This window comes from Sclerotinia sclerotiorum, genomic scaffold, assembly GCF_000146945.2.
Source record: "Sclerotinia sclerotiorum 1980 UF-70 scaffold_9 genomic scaffold, whole genome shotgun sequence".
NCBI classification, from domain to species: Eukaryota; Fungi; Ascomycota; class Leotiomycetes; order Helotiales; family Sclerotiniaceae; genus Sclerotinia; species Sclerotinia sclerotiorum.
In genome coordinates, this window is record NW_001820827.1 from 1,048,788 (window position 1) to 1,065,540 (window position 16,753).

General features: G+C 42.5%; 6 protein-coding genes across 6 annotated transcripts in view; 2 read left to right on the plus strand and 4 right to left on the minus strand.

Moving 5' to 3' along the window:
- Positions 1-1,700: 1,700 nt before the first annotated feature.
- SS1G_07334 (hypothetical protein) lies at positions 1,701-4,939 on the minus strand (the record flags this gene model as incomplete). Its single annotated transcript, XM_001591838.1, has 3 exons — positions 1,701-3,220; positions 3,271-4,810; positions 4,928-4,939. The coding sequence occupies 3 exons, from the start codon at positions 4,937-4,939 to the stop codon at positions 1,701-1,703; spliced, it is 3,072 nt and encodes a 1,023-aa protein (XP_001591888.1).
- Positions 4,940-6,056: 1,117 nt separating this feature from the next.
- Positions 6,057-8,310, minus strand: SS1G_07335 (hypothetical protein; the record flags this gene model as incomplete). The annotated part of the gene is made up of 4 exons (XM_001591839.1): positions 6,057-6,214; positions 6,267-6,367; positions 6,423-7,581; positions 7,641-8,310. 4 exons carry the CDS (start codon positions 8,308-8,310, stop codon positions 6,057-6,059), a joined length of 2,088 nt encoding a protein of 695 aa, XP_001591889.1.
- Positions 8,311-9,919: 1,609 nt separating this feature from the next.
- Positions 9,920-10,069, minus strand: SS1G_07336 (predicted protein; the record flags this gene model as incomplete). Its single annotated transcript, XM_001591840.1, has 1 exon — positions 9,920-10,069. One exon carries the CDS (start codon positions 10,067-10,069, stop codon positions 9,920-9,922), a length of 150 nt encoding a protein of 49 aa, XP_001591890.1.
- A 753-nt stretch (positions 10,070-10,822) lies between these two features.
- On the plus strand, positions 10,823-11,204 carry SS1G_07337 (predicted protein; the record flags this gene model as incomplete). The annotated part of the gene is made up of 2 exons (XM_001591841.1): positions 10,823-10,924; positions 10,992-11,204. 2 exons carry the CDS (start codon positions 10,823-10,825, stop codon positions 11,202-11,204), a joined length of 315 nt encoding a protein of 104 aa, XP_001591891.1.
- Positions 11,205-12,649: 1,445 nt separating this feature from the next.
- SS1G_07338 (predicted protein) lies at positions 12,650-13,328 on the plus strand (the record flags this gene model as incomplete). The annotated part of the gene is made up of 2 exons (XM_001591842.1): positions 12,650-12,787; positions 13,263-13,328. The coding sequence occupies 2 exons, from the start codon at positions 12,650-12,652 to the stop codon at positions 13,326-13,328; spliced, it is 204 nt and encodes a 67-aa protein (XP_001591892.1).
- A 1,299-nt stretch (positions 13,329-14,627) lies between these two features.
- SS1G_07339 (hypothetical protein) overlaps positions 14,628-16,753 on the minus strand; it is a gene marked incomplete at both ends in the record, with an annotated part of 2,385 nt that continues 259 nt past the window's right edge. Inside the window, 4 exons of the mRNA XM_001591843.1 lie at positions 14,628-14,686; positions 14,794-14,859; positions 15,162-16,392; positions 16,463-16,728. Coding sequence (XP_001591893.1) covers positions 14,628-14,686; positions 14,794-14,859; positions 15,162-16,392; positions 16,463-16,728 — 1,622 coding nt within the window. The remainder of the gene's footprint in view (positions 14,687-14,793; positions 14,860-15,161; positions 16,393-16,462; positions 16,729-16,753) is intronic.

Sequence of the window (16,753 nt, forward strand, 5' to 3'; positions counted from 1 at the left end):
CATCTGTCATTCTGCAACTGATGCGAATTTTCACCGCAAACACCGAAAACTTTGTCTGTTGGTCTTTTCTAACCCTTCTTGGGCTTAATGGTGCCTTTTACTTCAGCATATTCGTATCATGCATTTTGGCTTGCCTTCCCAGAGCCAAGCTCACCTATCCTTCACTCCCGGGTACCTGTATTTCTGATACCCTACCTTGTACGAAATACATAGCCATAATAAAAGATATCCCTCTAACTTCCTCACTTCCTCACTCATACCCCGCGCTAAATCAATCTCACTAACCCCAAAGCAAACGAAAGAACGAACGAACAAACAAACAAACCAACTCCAGCACTCCCTCCTCGAGAAAATGATTGCAAAATATATATCTCATCGATCGCCAAAAAGCACCCGAGTCAGATTTCCCCCATCTGATATCTGATCCCGTAACATTAGCATTCTTCAATTGCGAATGATGCAGTAATTAAGTTATGTAGGTCCAGGGTCTTGTTAGCTTTAGTGCAAACGTCAACAGATCAGATTAGATAGGATGGATGGATGGATGATATATTGTGGAGATAGAGATGTGAGATTAAGGTTATCGCTCACTATTTACTCTGTAGAGTAAAATAATTACTCGATGATTATTCCATGAATATTAAGATCTTACTATGCGCAAGACAAGTGACAAGAGACAGCTAGCTGACTTTGACTTTGAATTTGAATTTGAATTACCCAACTCATATTAATTTCGAAGATACCTAATTATACAAACTCATATGCATGAGCCTTACTCTCTATCCCCCCGTCCCCCCAATCCTACAACCCTCTAATCATACACTCTTCCAACCACTCTCAAGATAACTAAAAATCAAAAAGTAAACATCAAGAAATACACCAACTACAAGATCAGAATATCACCAAACCAAATCAAATAAACAAAATAAAACACATACAATACAGTACAGGACGAAGTCAGCGACGAAATCGATTAAATAAAATACCTTGGTAGAACAATAACAGCCTAGCTTAACCAATGATTACATCAATCAAATCTAAACATCTAATCCACTAATACACTCAAATATCACTTTATTCTCCCTTTAATATCCATCCTACCTAGTCGCCATTTCTTCCTCCTCCACCTTCGATTTCTCTTTCACTTTCTCATTTCCAGCCCATCATATTTCTTCCCACTACATACCTCATCATCGAATCATACAACCCTGTACCATCCAATTCTCAACTCATTCTCCCACAGAATCTCGTATACGATTGCATATCTGCATATGAATATATTGATTTTACTTTTTTCTTTTCAAAAATCGTTCGTTTATTGAATCTTCCCAAGGAAGAATAAGCAGTCCCTTCATTCCATCCACCGAATTTGGAACTTAAGCAACAAGTTCAGGTCGGGCTACACCCTCTTCCAAGGCATTGTTTCAACCTAAAGTTCGATTGAAGAGATTATGATATTCATTGCTTCCATCTCCAAAGATTGCATGTCCATTCGTGGTATAGTTTTAAGTTTCGTTTCAATCACCGGCCAGCCATGATATAATGATCCAGTCCAACGCCATAAGAAAATGCAATGATTCCTCTCCATCCTTCGTTCCGTCTAAAATTCAATAAATCCCTAACTCAACCTCGATGTCAACGAAACCTCAATGTCCTATTGCATTCATCGCTCCTGGCCCTCGCGCAGTGAACGTACTACCTTAAGCCCTTCCTTTTAGCCAATTCTGCAAAAATGTCGCCAGCCCTTTCCTTTCTGGACTCTCCACCATACTCTTAATAAATCCGCTACCATCGACACCCATACTTGGAAAGAAATTTCCTTGTAAATGCTCCACAAACATATTTCCCGTCTTCATATAAATAACATGTTCCAACCCCGCTAATTCATTCAAAACGCTCTTGGACTGCGCATCAACCATCGGTCTGAAGTGTGGCTCGCGAAGAACCTCCCAACAAACTGGGTGGAAACGTTCGATTAGAAAGGTATCAAATCCGGGAAATGTGGGTTGCGGCTGGACAGATGAGGTGATAGGTTGGCCGGGGGTAGCGATTGTTGGGCCACCCCAGAGCTCTGCCATCTTTGTCATTACACTAAAGGCGATTTTGCTGGCCGCAAGATTTCCAGTTTCATTTGTGACGGTTTTCGCCAATGTTGTAACTGACTGAACGAGAGGGTCAAAGAAAGCTTGGTTCTGCTCACTGACGAGTACAGAACCGAGCTCATTATTTAGGATAACCGTTACAAAGGACAAGTATTCCCTTCGTAGTTCCGCGAGTTGAATTCCATCATCTGTTCCAGTGACTGGCTCACTTAAGCTAGCAAAAACTCGCTGGAAAAGCGGTGTGAGAAGGGAGTTTAGAACTTCATGGATATCCTTTTTGAATCCAAACACCACTTGATCCAATAATCGTAAAAACATGCCTATTTCTTCTTTCGAAGAACTTTGTGTCAACAAGCCATCGATCCACCTTGGAAGGAGGGGTAACATGGCAACTCCCATGACTCCCATAAGTCTAGAGAATGAAGATCTTGCTGCATTACGGATTTCAGAAGAAGATTTAAGTGCCTCAAGTGCAAACAAAATTGCTTCCGCGGCGCGGCTGAATTCAATAGTTATTTCCTTTGCAGGTGCTTGTCCAGCCCGTTTCCCTTCTCCGGGAGACCAGTCAGAAAATCCATGGGCTAATGATCCGAGGGCAAAAATAATGTGATGAATTTGCAGAACAGCCTGTGCATTGCCTGACTTGGCTTGCTCTAAATGTCGCTGAACATCGGAGAATAAAGGATTCATGATTGTCCTTGCATAAATAGCCTGCTTCTCTATCGGAGTCGAAGTTGTAGAAGAAATGCAACCGATCGCCTCATAAAGATTAAGTTGAGCATTAAATGCTACGTCTGCCGCGTCATGACTGCCGTCTTCTGATGACATATCATCGTCACTTTCCTTAGGGACTTCTGCCTTTAAAGGAAGGAGATCACTGATCGACTGGATGATAGTCTCCGCAACGTTACCAACTTGACCTCTCAAGTGTTTCACGAATCGGTGGAATAGATACCACGAACGTATCCTGACTCGTGAATGATTATGGTGCACAAAACCAACGAATTGTTCGAGGACCTGGGGAATATATTGGGTTTGGTTTTCGAAAAATGAACAGTATCGGACGCAAATTTCCATATACTGGAGGGAAATGGCGGGATGATTGAACGAAGCAATGCCTGTGCACTATTAGTCGCTTTTCTTATAAAGGTGCCCTGAAAAATCTTACCAGATTCGACCATTTTGGACATCATGACGATCAAACGTTCAGCTGCTATACTAGATGGCTGGCTCTTGGCATAAAGACCGCCGTTTACGAGTGTAAGTTCTCCAAAAAGGTACATCTCGTGTAGTGCAAGGTCTAGATCACGCCAGTCAATTTGACCATTTTGTTGATCAAGTCTCTGGAACGTATTTCCGATCACATTACTCAAAACATCAACATATAAAGCTTCGTCAACTGCAGCGATAGTCTTTTGAAGGACCTGTAATCGTTTTCGAAGCTCTTGAAATTCCGCCTCATCTGTTAATTCATCCTCATCGGCATAGGAAGAAGTATCGTCGTATCTCATTTTCTGAATTATTGCATTGAGTATAGGTGTCAACATGGCTGAATATGCGGGTGGCAATGGCTGTGCTTTGCGCAAAAACGTGTTGAGCTCTGTAAGGGATGGTATAACAGTTGCGCATATCTCGTCGTATTCATCCGAGAAGAATCTGAGTAGGAGTGGAAGGAAAGTTTGCAACGATTGCTCTGCTTGCGCCCGTACTTCGGGTTCGACTTTAGTATCTTCAAGGATTTTAACGAGATCGGAGACAACATTGTTGACAAGTTTTGCAACCGCTTCTGCAAGATCGGTGTCATAACTAGAAGTGTTCCGTAAATCATGTAAGGCGGGGCTCGCAATAAGTTGCGAGACAACCTCTCCAAGGTTCAAGAACAAAATCATTCCTATCTTATCTGAAGGTTTCATTTTCTTTGCCACAATCTCTGTAAAGCAGTCGATGGCGGCATCCTTAACTTTGTCCTCACCACCGTTGGGGTTTCGTCCAACCAATGGGAATAACAAGTTCAAAATATCCTGGTTCACGACCAAAGAGATATCGATCCAGGAGACCCATTTTCCGATAACCTTTAACGTCATTTCAACAATAGCATCGTTGTTGCCTTGCCAGTATGTGAGGATATGTTGGAAAGAGCCTGCTACTATTTGTACATCTCGAGCACGCACAAGATCCTTCAACTCAACATTTCGCTTTGTCTCGCCTCCTGCCCTAACTATCATCAAATCGGCAATCTCGTCATGGATCGAACTGAGAAGTCGCAGATATAATACAACTCCAGGGAGGTTATCAACAGTCCCGTTTTGATGGCCAGTGAAGCTCAAGAAATCCCTTATGAAACTTTCCCAGCCCTCCTTGTATAATGACGAGAACAGGAATGTCAAGGTTTGTGTGAGCTTATTTTGTAAAGCGGGAGGATCGACTTCGTTTCCAGAAGCATATGTTCTCCTGACATAGTCATGAAGTTGTTCCTTGAGCCCACGCAAGCTTTGATCGTCTATATGTTGAGTTTGAATCGCATTGTTGACTATATCCAACGAGACCAATCTCACGACTTCGGCAGCTTTGGGATCTCTGGTAAAGAGGTTAAGGCATGCCTGTAGACTCGAGCTGTCGCCGCGTACTTGGGTGAGATATTGAACTGCTTGCTCTTTTAGATTCTGGTCAGATCGAGGGTCCCATGCGATTTCGATTGCTTTCTCAATCTAGAAAATGAATGGTAGATCAGTACAAATGTTTCATCCCATGCATCAGAACTTCCATCCTCAAGTGTTGCCCCCGCCAGCGCAGAACCTCCAGGAAGCGGTGTATCAAGAACATACCTGGGCGTCCATAACTGCTGTATTCCCAAGAAGTGAAGCTTGAGGTTACAGCAGGCAGAAAGGTATAGGAAGTTCAAATGATCCACAATTATTGGAAAGTAAAGCGCATGTACATCTGTAGCATTCTTCAAGACTCCGCTATCGAGTCATGGTAATTTTTTTTAAATTTATTCGTTGGATGGTTGGGGACGAGACGAAGCTTGCAATAGAAAAAAAGACTCGGTGCACGATTATAAGTTTGTGTGGTGAATCCTATCTGGTTCTTGAGTTTGTAGCCCGACTCTTGAAAATAATTTTAAATGCCAGTATTGCGATACGATGGTGGAAAAGTTCTACTGAAAGTGGTTCTGTGAAACTATTCTGCCCCACCAACAAATCTGAAGAGCAAGGCAAGGTTGAATTACAGCCTCTTGGGTAGATGGGAAATTGACACGTGAGAGACGGCCCCTATTTTATCCGGACTCAGCCCGTGGTTTAAATGCTCGTGTGCTACCTGTTGAGTACTGTTTCTGGGGGAAAAGATCTGAAATATTTGGAGCATTGATCATGATTCAATACCAGCGTAGAATTAATAATTGTATTTTATTCACAGTTAACACCAAAATGAATGTTCAAACTATGTTCATTAATAGTCTATTTAGCTCAAGGCAGTAAAAGAAATCATATGCCATTGTGATAAATACCATCAGACATGTACATTTCGATTCCTCATGTACCACCACATTATCCCTCTCAAATTTTTTGATGCTGTTTCAAAATCTGGCCAGTATGTATGTGGTTATCCTTTCATCATGCTTTCAAAGCTTCAAACAAAAATGGAAAACCACGACAAACGCCTGCAATGAGATCTAGTCCCCCCCAAGTTCTATGAGGCGTCGTAAAAACGACGCACATACATGGTAATTCTGATGCAAATGTACACTCCGGCCATTAAAAAAGCTAGAAGGGCCAAGAGATCAAGAGGAATAAGAACGCCCGCCAAAAGGAAACCCATCCATGCTTTACGTAGCCACCATGTCTCGTCGATATCTTGAGCTTTTGTGAAATCAGAATTTTGACGCGAACTCCTTGAACTGTCCTGAGGGGTGGATTGATCTTGTTTGGTATCCTGATTCTGATCTTTATCTTGTCACTGAAACGAATATCCACCGGGGAAGCCTTGAGGAGCGCCTCGAGACCGACCTCCTTGAGGCATACCTCCGCCAAAGCTGTGGAAGCCTCCTCCACCTCCCCGGCCTCCACCCATACCACCACCCATCTGGGCCCCAAACATCTGCATGAGGATTTCTATTGAAGATATTAGCAGTGTGAGATTGATCATTCGAAAATGTAGACTAACCAGGATCAATGTTCATTCCCCCTCCCCCTCCCATGCCACCACCTCCGAAACCATCCATTGGGTCCTCCAAGTCTACACCACTGTCGTATCGTGCACGTTTCCTGATGTATTTTGTTAGTTTCTGTAGGTGGTGATATAAAAATAGGTTAAACTTACTGAGAGTCACTCAAGGTTTCATAGGCTTCTCCAATGTCCTTGAATCGCTCCTCGGCATGTGGATCATCCCTATTCTTGTCTGGATGATGGATGATGGCAGCTTTTCTGTAAGCCTTCTTGATCTGATTGTCATCCGCGTCTTTCTCCACGCCAAGGATCTTGTAGTAATCCTTTCTCTTGCTCTTCTTCAACTCCAGTTCAGCTCTTCGCACCTCCCTAGCAATGCTAGCGTCCGATGGGTCCTGTTCTTGTATCTGCTTAAGCTCGCGCACAGCATCCTCCCACTGGCCAGATTCACCAAGAGCAGTGGCCTTTGTCTTCTTGGCCTTCGTGTATGAAGGGTCAAGTTGAAGAGCTAGGTCGCAATCCTCAATGGCGGCCGCGTAATCCTTAAGGCGAGATTTGCACAAAGCACGATTTTGCAGCAATTTGGAATTGGTTCCTCTATTGGTAGGGTCGAGTCCAAGAGCTTCACTGTACTTTGCAATAGCATCTGGGTACCGCCCAGCCTTGAACTCTGCATTTCCTTCCGATTTCAGCTGATCAACCTTCCTGACCAGTCTCAAATACTTGACTGCGTCTCTATAATCAGGATCGCATGTCAAAGCTTGGCGGAAATGCTGTATGGCCTTATCGTTCTCGCCTTGGGAGTATAGAGCTCTGCCTCTCAAGACAAGCGCCTCAGGATCCTGGCTGTTGCCGCGCAACAAAGACATAGCGACATTTTGTGCGTCTCCCAAAGCATTAACGTTGCCCATTTTTAGATAAGCCTCACCACGCATCAATTGCCATTTGCGTGGCCTGGGTACGCCTGTCCCAAGTAATTTTTCTGCCTGCTCGATCGAATGTATCGCCATTGATCCGGTCCCGTTCTTGAGTGCTTCTGCTGCAGATGCAAGGTGTTGCAGCATAGCTTTAGCCGGAGCCATATCTTTTGCAGAAGGAGGTGGTTGTATACGGCCGAAGGTGTCCATAGCCTCTTGTGGTAATCCCATGCTGATGTAGATTCGAGCTAGACGAAGAAGTACTTTGTGGTTGTTGGGATCAAGTTGATCAGCTCGCTTGGAATCTTCTAAAGCCTGGTAATATTGACCAGCAGCCATATAAGCAGCGGCGCGATTGTTGATATAAGTGGATGATAATGGCATCGCGTCGACGGCTACAAATAGTTTAAAGATCAGCGGTTGTCACTTATGAAAGCCTTTCGAAGGCACGAACCCTTGGTGTATTCTTCAATGGCCTTCTTATACTGCTTAGCCTTGTAATATCTGTTTCCCGCATCTTTGAATATTTCTGCATCTTCCAGAGTTGGTTGTGCTACAGCTTGAGGACTGGTTGGGTTTGATTTATGAGCTGGTGGGGGAGGAGGTGGTCCCTCTCCATTAGCTGTGGCACTCTGGCCATTGGGTGCACTTGGATGCGGTACTGGCTTGGGAGCAGACTTTGAGGAAGGCTTGGGAGCAGGCTCTGCAGGCTTTGGTGTGCTTGGCTGAGTGTTTGACTGTGAACTTGTGGCGGGTGGTGGAGAAGGATTGCGAGGGCTGGTGGAAGACTCAACGTCAATATCCATAGGTTCCGACATCCTAACTTGAGTAGATAGCCTGCGCAATTGATCTGGCGGAAGATTTAAAGGATGAGTAGTATTTGGGTCGAAAGAATTTTGCGATGGATAAGCACTTGACTTTCGTCGAATACGGCTAGATTTTGTTTGGCCGGAGTGTTGTTTTTCTTCCGATTTAATATGTTCCTCTTCCTTACTTTTACTGGATCTCGAGTAAGACTTCTTTAGTGGAGATCGTGACCGAGGCGAATCAATTTGAATGCCCTCCTCGTTATCTTCAGGTTTCTTTGCTTTTCTGGGTGTTTTCGAAAAGAGGTTAAATGACATTGAGAATGAATAATAAATCCCACTGGGATGACGGTAGCTGCGTGTAGCCGGACTGGCAAGCGATTGTGGTTGGACACTGAAAATGACGATGATTTTTAATGGCTTATAGTGGTTGTGAGAGCCCTAAATTTTGTGTTGGGTGAATGTGAGATTTTTTTTCCCCGTAGCTAGAATCCTATAGAACCTCTTAGAATATATTCAATTGGAGCTCCATTTTGATGTGGGATACAAACAACACAACATTTAACACTTCGGACTCCGTTTTGATAAGAATGGAGAGGAGATGGATGGAAGGAATATAAAAAAGAATGGGAAAGTTGAAAGGTTGAAAGGTTGGAGGGCTGAAATATTCAAGAAATCGGGATTGTTTACTTTTTCTGATATTCTTTTGGCTTTTCCTTCCTTTTGCAATTGCCGTCTGTTTTTCTTTTCTTTCCTTATCTTTTTCTTGTCCAGCCTTCTCTCCTTGTCCTTGATCCTTATGTGGTATTTGGAGGCATCAAAGGGTGGTGTGTGGTATAATTGATGAGTGGAAGAGAAGGAGTATACGATGAGAGAAGAGAAATCAAAACCAAGATCAAGATATTGATTGAGAAGTGCCAAAATTATGTTTAAAATGAGAAGAGCGATGATGCTATCGAAGATTTGGAAATCGAGATGGGGGGGATGGGGAGAAACAATAACTTTGAACCTCTTGGATATGGGACGTCGTAGTATTGGTGGTCAGGTTATTGTTATTGTGGTTATTGTGGTATTCGTATGAATATTATAAGAAATCTAAATCCAAGTCCAAATCCAAATCAGTCAATCAAATCAAATCAACCAAATCAGTAAGCTCATCAAAACTTTGTTAACCATTTAACTCCTCCTTCTCTCTTTAGTGGTATCCAGATCTTCTTTGCAGGGCATCAACTTCCAATAGATTTTTTGTGGTCCCTTGAAGCCTTTCAAATTATTCGTCCGTGCTGCCATGTCTACCTATTGAAGTGCGGAGCGAGAGTAAACTTTTTGATGCTGTGCCCGAATATCCTCTGCTCTTTCACTCTTTCCCTCTGTTGCTCAGCCATCTCAATTTTGTGAGAGGAACACATATTCTTTTATGATGCGTGGATGCATCTATCATATTGTTTGGCATTTTAGCGTTTAGGCGGTTGAGTTGTTCAGCTGTTGAGCTGTTGGCTGTTTGGCCATTTGCCCGTTTCTAGAAGCTTCTTATACTTATTCAACCTGCGTACGGAGTACATCTCTCTACATAGTAAGCAACACGTTTTGTTTTGGCAAGTTCCTGCTTTCCCGAGTTCCGCGTGATTATTGAAGGGAGGGTAAGGTTTTCACAATTATTATAGTTCGTCCTAAGTGGAGAATTCGTGATAATGGGAATGGCTTTGAGTAGTTTGAGGTATAGAGTACCGGTATATAAAGATAGGTGAGAGGTAATCAATATGTAGAGATGAAGAGATTATTGGTATATGATATATTGATGTCGTTGGTTGTTGTAGAATTGTACATTGTCTAGCTCTAGGAGACTAGAAATTGGACTTGACTTGCCTACCTACTACCACCAACCGATTGCCCTCTTTTCACATCTTTTTAACTTCACTTCCATCATCTACGAGTACGAAGTATGCTTTTCCATGATTCTACTCGAGTATCTGTTGTTTACAATAAAATGGTTCCCCAGCCACCGATATTCATACACCCCTTCATCTTCACCTAACCGATATCCAATCATTGGATTTTCCGATGGCGGCGTACCCATTTTTATTATCTCTCTTAGCCACTTTGATCAATACCTGGCTCCTCTGCAATTTGGCTCAGGCCTGTGTCATACCAGTCATGCTCGGCACTCTTCCAAGGCGGGAGTACCCTCCCTCAACGTTAAAGATTGCATCGCCGAATCATCTTATCAGAAAAGGGAAAAGCCTTCGGTTGATAAGAGAGTTGAAATGAATTGACCCTCCCATGAAGTATTAAATCTCGTTTGTTGACATCTGAAACGTTGCTGGAAGTCGGTTGAACGGGGTAACGACTCGGACTTTTATTTCAATTGGTGAACCATTAGTCGGCATTCAAGGAGATGTTACGATACACGCGCCAGTCTTGTGATTCCTTGGAAGTAACCTTGGAAGTTTATGAGGTGTGAATTCCGGTCGACTGGCCGCTTTCATTTCATTTCTCAAATCCCAAGGAAATGTACTCGTCTTCACATTCCGTCTTCTGGCTGAAGTACAAAGTGTGATTATTCATAGATATCACGGAAGTATCCATGTTCATGCAACGAGAGTCTCCACGGCGGAGCCAAAGTCACGCACAGGAGATCACGCCCGCGTGGCCGAAAGTTGCAGGCAATTAGGGTATCCCTACCGCTAGAATGAAGATAAAATGCAATCAAATGCAATCTAATGCAAATTCGGCTATGGGCCCTCAATGAACTCTGGTAATAGATGCTCTTTGGCGAACCTCTGATTGCATGACATCGGGGAGCTATTGCGGGGCCAATGTGAGCTTCCCCATGTCTTTCATTTCATTTGAAGAATTTCCTTCATCAGTTCATCAGTCAAATGGACGCAGCAAGCAATTTCTTATATGTTCCTACAAAGTATCTGATTTAATGGTAAGTAATCTCCCAACTTCGTATCCCATTCATTGCCCATTTAGTCGCTATGTTGGCATTTGAGTAGGGTGGTTGTTGCATTCATCTCAAAACCTATACGGTGAATTGTCTTCACACCTTGCTAGCAGACCTCAATGCCGAAGCCGACAGCGATCCACACTTGCCCCCGTCCTCATGCCATCAGGTCAACAATTTCCGCTTTCACACCCGTACATTTCTCGGAAGTCAACTCCAGATTAGTCTCTGTGCATTACCTGGTTCCCGGAAAATATGGAAGTGACTCCCCGGTCCCGCATGCATTATCTAAATCAATTGATTTGTCTGTCTTGATTCAAGGATTTCATTTGGGCAATGAAAATTTCTTCAAAAGTGATGTGGGAGGTAAAGCGCCAGCCTGCTGCTATTTGATAGGTGGTTTTATGGAATGGGTATAGTGCGACTGAACTTCCTGGAGTTGTGCTGTGGTAAGAACGTGATGGTTTGAGCCAGGGAAATAGTATACCTGCCATCGAAATGATGAAAAAAAATCATGCTGCAGCGTTGTTACACAGTGTAGTACGTCGTTCCGCATAAACACCAGCGGTTACACACAAGAGGGCCAGCGCTCCCATGTCACACACACAAACAAACGTTGTCCGTTACACGACAGGCTATTCTAGTCCTATGAATAGTTTCCTTGACCTCGGTCAGTCTTAACGTTTTGGTTTGTCATCGCTTTGAGTGATCAATTGAAATCCCTAGTTGCGTTATGAATAACCACGTTCAAGTTCGATATCGAATATTAATTCAATATGTTGACAGAGTATGGATCAAATATTCGGTTTCACTCTGAATATGGAAGTAGCTATCACATGTCTAGATGAGCGAATTCAGTATCAACTCCTCTTTTCTCGCTTGGAAAGTTCGGCTTCTGATCACTAGCTTTCTGAGATATCGATCAGGCATTGATCATGACATCAATATATCTAGCGAAAAAGTCCCGACTTCGAGTTTCGTGTGGAACAGTTTTCATTTCGATATGAGAGATATGTAGAAACTGGAATTTCTATTCTCTATCTAATAGGTGATAATATATTTAACTGCCGAGGCAGTTATTCATCCTATATAACAGGATCTAGAATCCCGTTTCATATTAAATGTTGAATCAGCTATCGTGCTAATTTACTCATGACAAAGCCAAATATTCGAAAGCATTCGAAAACTGAACACCTATCGTCTGATGAAACACAACAGGATTTCATACAGTCGAGATATATGCTCCGATAGGCGGGCTTGGTTCCCTAGTATTAGTTTTCACTTCCCCCATTCAAACATTAGAAGATTGAGGCTTTCAATCTCCCCAACCTGTATTAGCTACGGTCGAATAAGGCCAGCCACCCTCCATTTACTATTGTTAGAAGCCTACAAAGCTCCTAGCCGTCTTAGATAGTCATAGACTCAGTGTAGACGTTAATTTAATCAATCAATCAATATATGCTCCGATTGTAACAAGTAAAGAAATTCATAATCAAAATTTACTATTGCCAGTGAATGACTTTGACATAAGCAAAAATACCAAATATACCTCCAATTTTGTAACTAATCACGAACTCATCCATATATACCATCTCCAGCGCGATATTGAATGAATTCATCACCAACAATAATGCAACTCTTAAAGTATGACAGGAACTCTCAGCATTCAGATACCATTTCTCTCCTCGCTTCATTCGCATATCCGTACATATGGAAGCACATCATATCAATCCACATCAGTCTCAACCACAATATATAGAAGCGGTTAGGACCCTCATCATCCCGGCTCCAGCTCCGACAGTCTCTACATTGAATCCTCGCTTTTATACTCATGATATTTTACGCATGGTATAAGGATTGACAATATATCCACGTCGTGGTAGCATGGGGTTAGGCTCGCTCTAGTTCAGCTGGTGACGTTGATTATTTTCGAAACTTTAGAAGTTGGGCTGGTATATTAAAATATTTGACTTTGGTTATTGCGTGCTGGTGAGAAGAAGGATTTCAAGTACTTTTGGGTGAGTGAAAAGGCTTGGGAGTGTGTACGGGTGAGAGGGATGGTAAGGCTGTGAGTTCAACGGGGGAGTTTTGTGAAGGTGCTGGAGAGAAGATTTTGTTTGTGCATATCCGATAGGTTGATTCCGGAATCTTTGGGAAAGGAGATTAGAGATTTTATCCTGGCCTCTCTTGATCGAGGAGGTAGGGACGAGCAGGTATTAAATCTTGTAGATCCTGCTGTATTCCTATTAATCTATGGAATAAGACAGGTTAACAGCTTTGATAGATACAGTGCAAGTTAACTTGAATAACTACATTTTCCTAGCCCTCATCCTCGAAGTCGCGCTGGTATCTCATTGGCTCAGCTCAGTACCATGCTGGTTCAAAGTAATAACGAGAAGGCATTGCAGGAAATTCATTATAATTTTTGCTGAGTTGATATTTATTATTCAAATAGGAGATCTAGCACTACTTGTCCAATACACATTGGTTGCTCTACAAGGTTGCTTGAATTCATCGTGTAATCAGGTATAGTTACAGTGTAGCTTCTTGTGAATGGAATGGGGATGAATTATGAAGTAGACATTTTTTTTCTTTTCTTGGAAATAAAAAAAGCGATATTAGTCTAAATAGAATATTATAAGTGTGAGAAAGATAGTATTTAATTATAATTCTTGTTTAGTTTAAGAGAAGCGAGAATTTTGTATAGTTCTGATTATATTTTGATTATTAAATAGTTTCTATTTAAGAAATCTCAGTTCAATAACTTTTATCAGGGAATTTTAGTTAAAAGTCCTGACTATTCCTACTCAAATTAATAATAGAAATAAAACTATCGTTGCCATCTACAAAGTGACTGACTACTTGTCTACATACATACTCATTTTTAGATATGTTCTCCAGTCAACATCATATCAACATCAGAAACAGCTGTGAGAAACTCTATCCCAAGCGCTTGGCTAATTCGACATAGTTAGTAGCTCATCCTTTCTCTAAGTTCTAGGTTGATGATTCCGAAGCACAACTTATCTTGAAGAATCAGACATGACCTGATATCCCCGTAAGCAGCTATCCAATCTTCCAGAAATATTCAACTATTATTATGTTTGCCTAGATATATATCAATAATCTTCTTCGAGCAGCTACACCATCTAGATTACCATACAAATTATAACAAGGAATCAACTAATCTCAAACCGACTAAATAAATCAAATAAAAAATTCCTCACCTCACCCTTCTTACCCATCTCTCTCTATCTAAAACTCATATATTCTCCACCTAGGACTCTTCTCGTCCACAGATCTAAATAGCCAGAGCCGGATTTGGTAAACTAAATAAACACAACCACGAACATGTTGCTGGAAAAGATTCGTTGCTTGTTTATATTACTCCCAGCATTTTACCTGCAGCTACTCAATAGCTCTACCGGCCGGTGTCTCTGCAGATGGATGGATGGATGGATGATCTATGTGTCTTGACTTCTTGTTTTGAGGGATGTGTATTATTAATTGTAAAGATTTGCTAGTATAGAATGTAATTATAATTGTTTAATGAGAATATATCTGTCAGTGAAGACTTAGATCTAAATACCTTATGGAAAGTTTGTCGCACATCTCGAATTCAGATCGGTACAGTATAGCCAGTGGCCACTCAGATAGACTTCCTAGCACCACCAATGAATAACCTTGATTATATACAATATTCCCTCACCCTCACCCTAACCTTACCACTCTTCCCTTTCCATATTCCTGATACAGTCAGTATATATAATAGTATCAGCAAACCTATATCTACAAAAAATCCAGATATCCAACAAGAACCCCTAATTCCATACATTACATTAAATCGCACTCACCATCACCATCACCATCAACCCGGGGCCCATTATCCGACACAAAAAGTAAGTTGTAATACCTAGGTACTAATACAGATATCAAAATTCACAACCACAACCACAAACTTCAGCCGCAGATCTGAATTTCGTACAATCACAACATGATCTAATCTACCTACCAATAACCAAGAGAACTCAGCTTTCTAGGAGGCGAGATTCAGAGACGGCCGTGACGGTGAGTTTTTGGATGAAGGTATAGATATTTATCACACTTTCATTCCGGCTCCATAATAGGACATTTTGGTCTTATCTCATCTTTTAAAACATTACTACGAACATATATATCTACCTAGGTACATATCCACCTTACTTCCTAAATCTTTCCTCACCCTCCAAAACCGTCTTTTCCATCTCCGCAAATGCGCCTAGAACACTTCCATATTTCTCCCAAACCTCAGGTCTATACCCCTCATCCACCTTCTCAATAGCGCCTTCTTCCTTCCACCTCCTCCCTATCAATTCCTCAAAACTTTCTCCCTCCCATTTAACATCATTTCCAGTCTCAATCTTCCCCCCTTCTTTTCCGCTGCGCTCAACACCCCAAACAGCTTTATAAGCACCACCCAATGCACACGCATTCCCACCAACATCCAATCTCCACACACCTTCCACGCCCCCCAAAACCTCACCCACAATCTTCGCAATCGCTGGATTAAGCGATCCACCTCCAACAAGATAAATACGACGAGGTTGAGCTGGTATATCCTTAGAAGGAGACGTGACCAATTTCTGCGAACGAAGACGTAGAGATAAGATTTGTGATTCTACGATAATTCGAGCATCAGTTTCGGGATCATACGATGTTTGAGTTTCGTTTAGAGTGTCTTCTGATGAAGATTCGTAGCGGAAAGTACCGGCGCGGATATTTGGGACGATTTCTGGGAGGGGGAAGTAGAGGGCTAATTTTGCGGGATCGGATGGGGATTTTTGGGCTAGAGGTGGAGTTTCTGTGGCGGCTTTGTTGAAGTTGGACCAGGGGTCTGAGGTTGTAGAGGCGGGGAGTGCATCTCTGATTTTCTCGCGGGCCAGTCCACCGTTTTTGTAGCAGAGCATGAACATGTAGAGGCCGGCTGTGGTAGGGTGATTAAAGAAGTGGTAAGCAGGGTCTGGTACGTAGTTGGGTGTTGACATGAGGAAAGTTGTGGATGTTCCAAGAGACACGATGGCGTCCATAGGGCGTAGAGGTAGTGCTAGAATTGTGGCGGGATTATCGCCGGTGAAGGGGACAATTGCACAATCGGCGGGGAAGTTATAGCGAGATGTGAAATATGAGGATATGGAACCCATACTTCCACCGCCATCTTCTCGTACCTCTCCAAGTTTGGATTTTAGAGATGCGAGACCATCGGAGCCGGCTGCAAGGGTAAGAAGGGGCTCGCTCCAGGATCCAGATTTGATGTCCCAGAGATCCATACCACAGACATCGCTGATGTCAAAAGGAGCAATTTTACCAAGGAATAGAGATGCTAGGAATGATGAGACGAGTGTTATACGAGAAGTACGTCTGTACACCTCTGGATACTTTTTATGAAAACGCATGATTTGTGGTCCCGTGAATCGCTGTCAATATTGTTAGTCAAGGAATTATGCCTTGCCATATCCCTGCACAAAATAACAGAGGAGAACGAACATGATGAGCTTTGCTCCCCGTAACCTCGGCCAATTTCTCTTCACTCCCCAATTCCCTATCAAAAGCATCGCATTCCTCCTGCGTGCTCGCATCCTGCCAGTTCGGACTCCACGGATGCGCAAACGTTTCCTTTAACTGTTCGAGCAAAGTCTTTTCCTTCTCCAAAGCTCCCAATACCTCCTCACCATTTTGACTCCAATAAACACTTCCATGTTGTTGACCGGAGCCCGAAATCCCTTTAATGAGATGGAACGGACAGGATTTCTCTGAAAGTCGTTGAAGAACTAAATC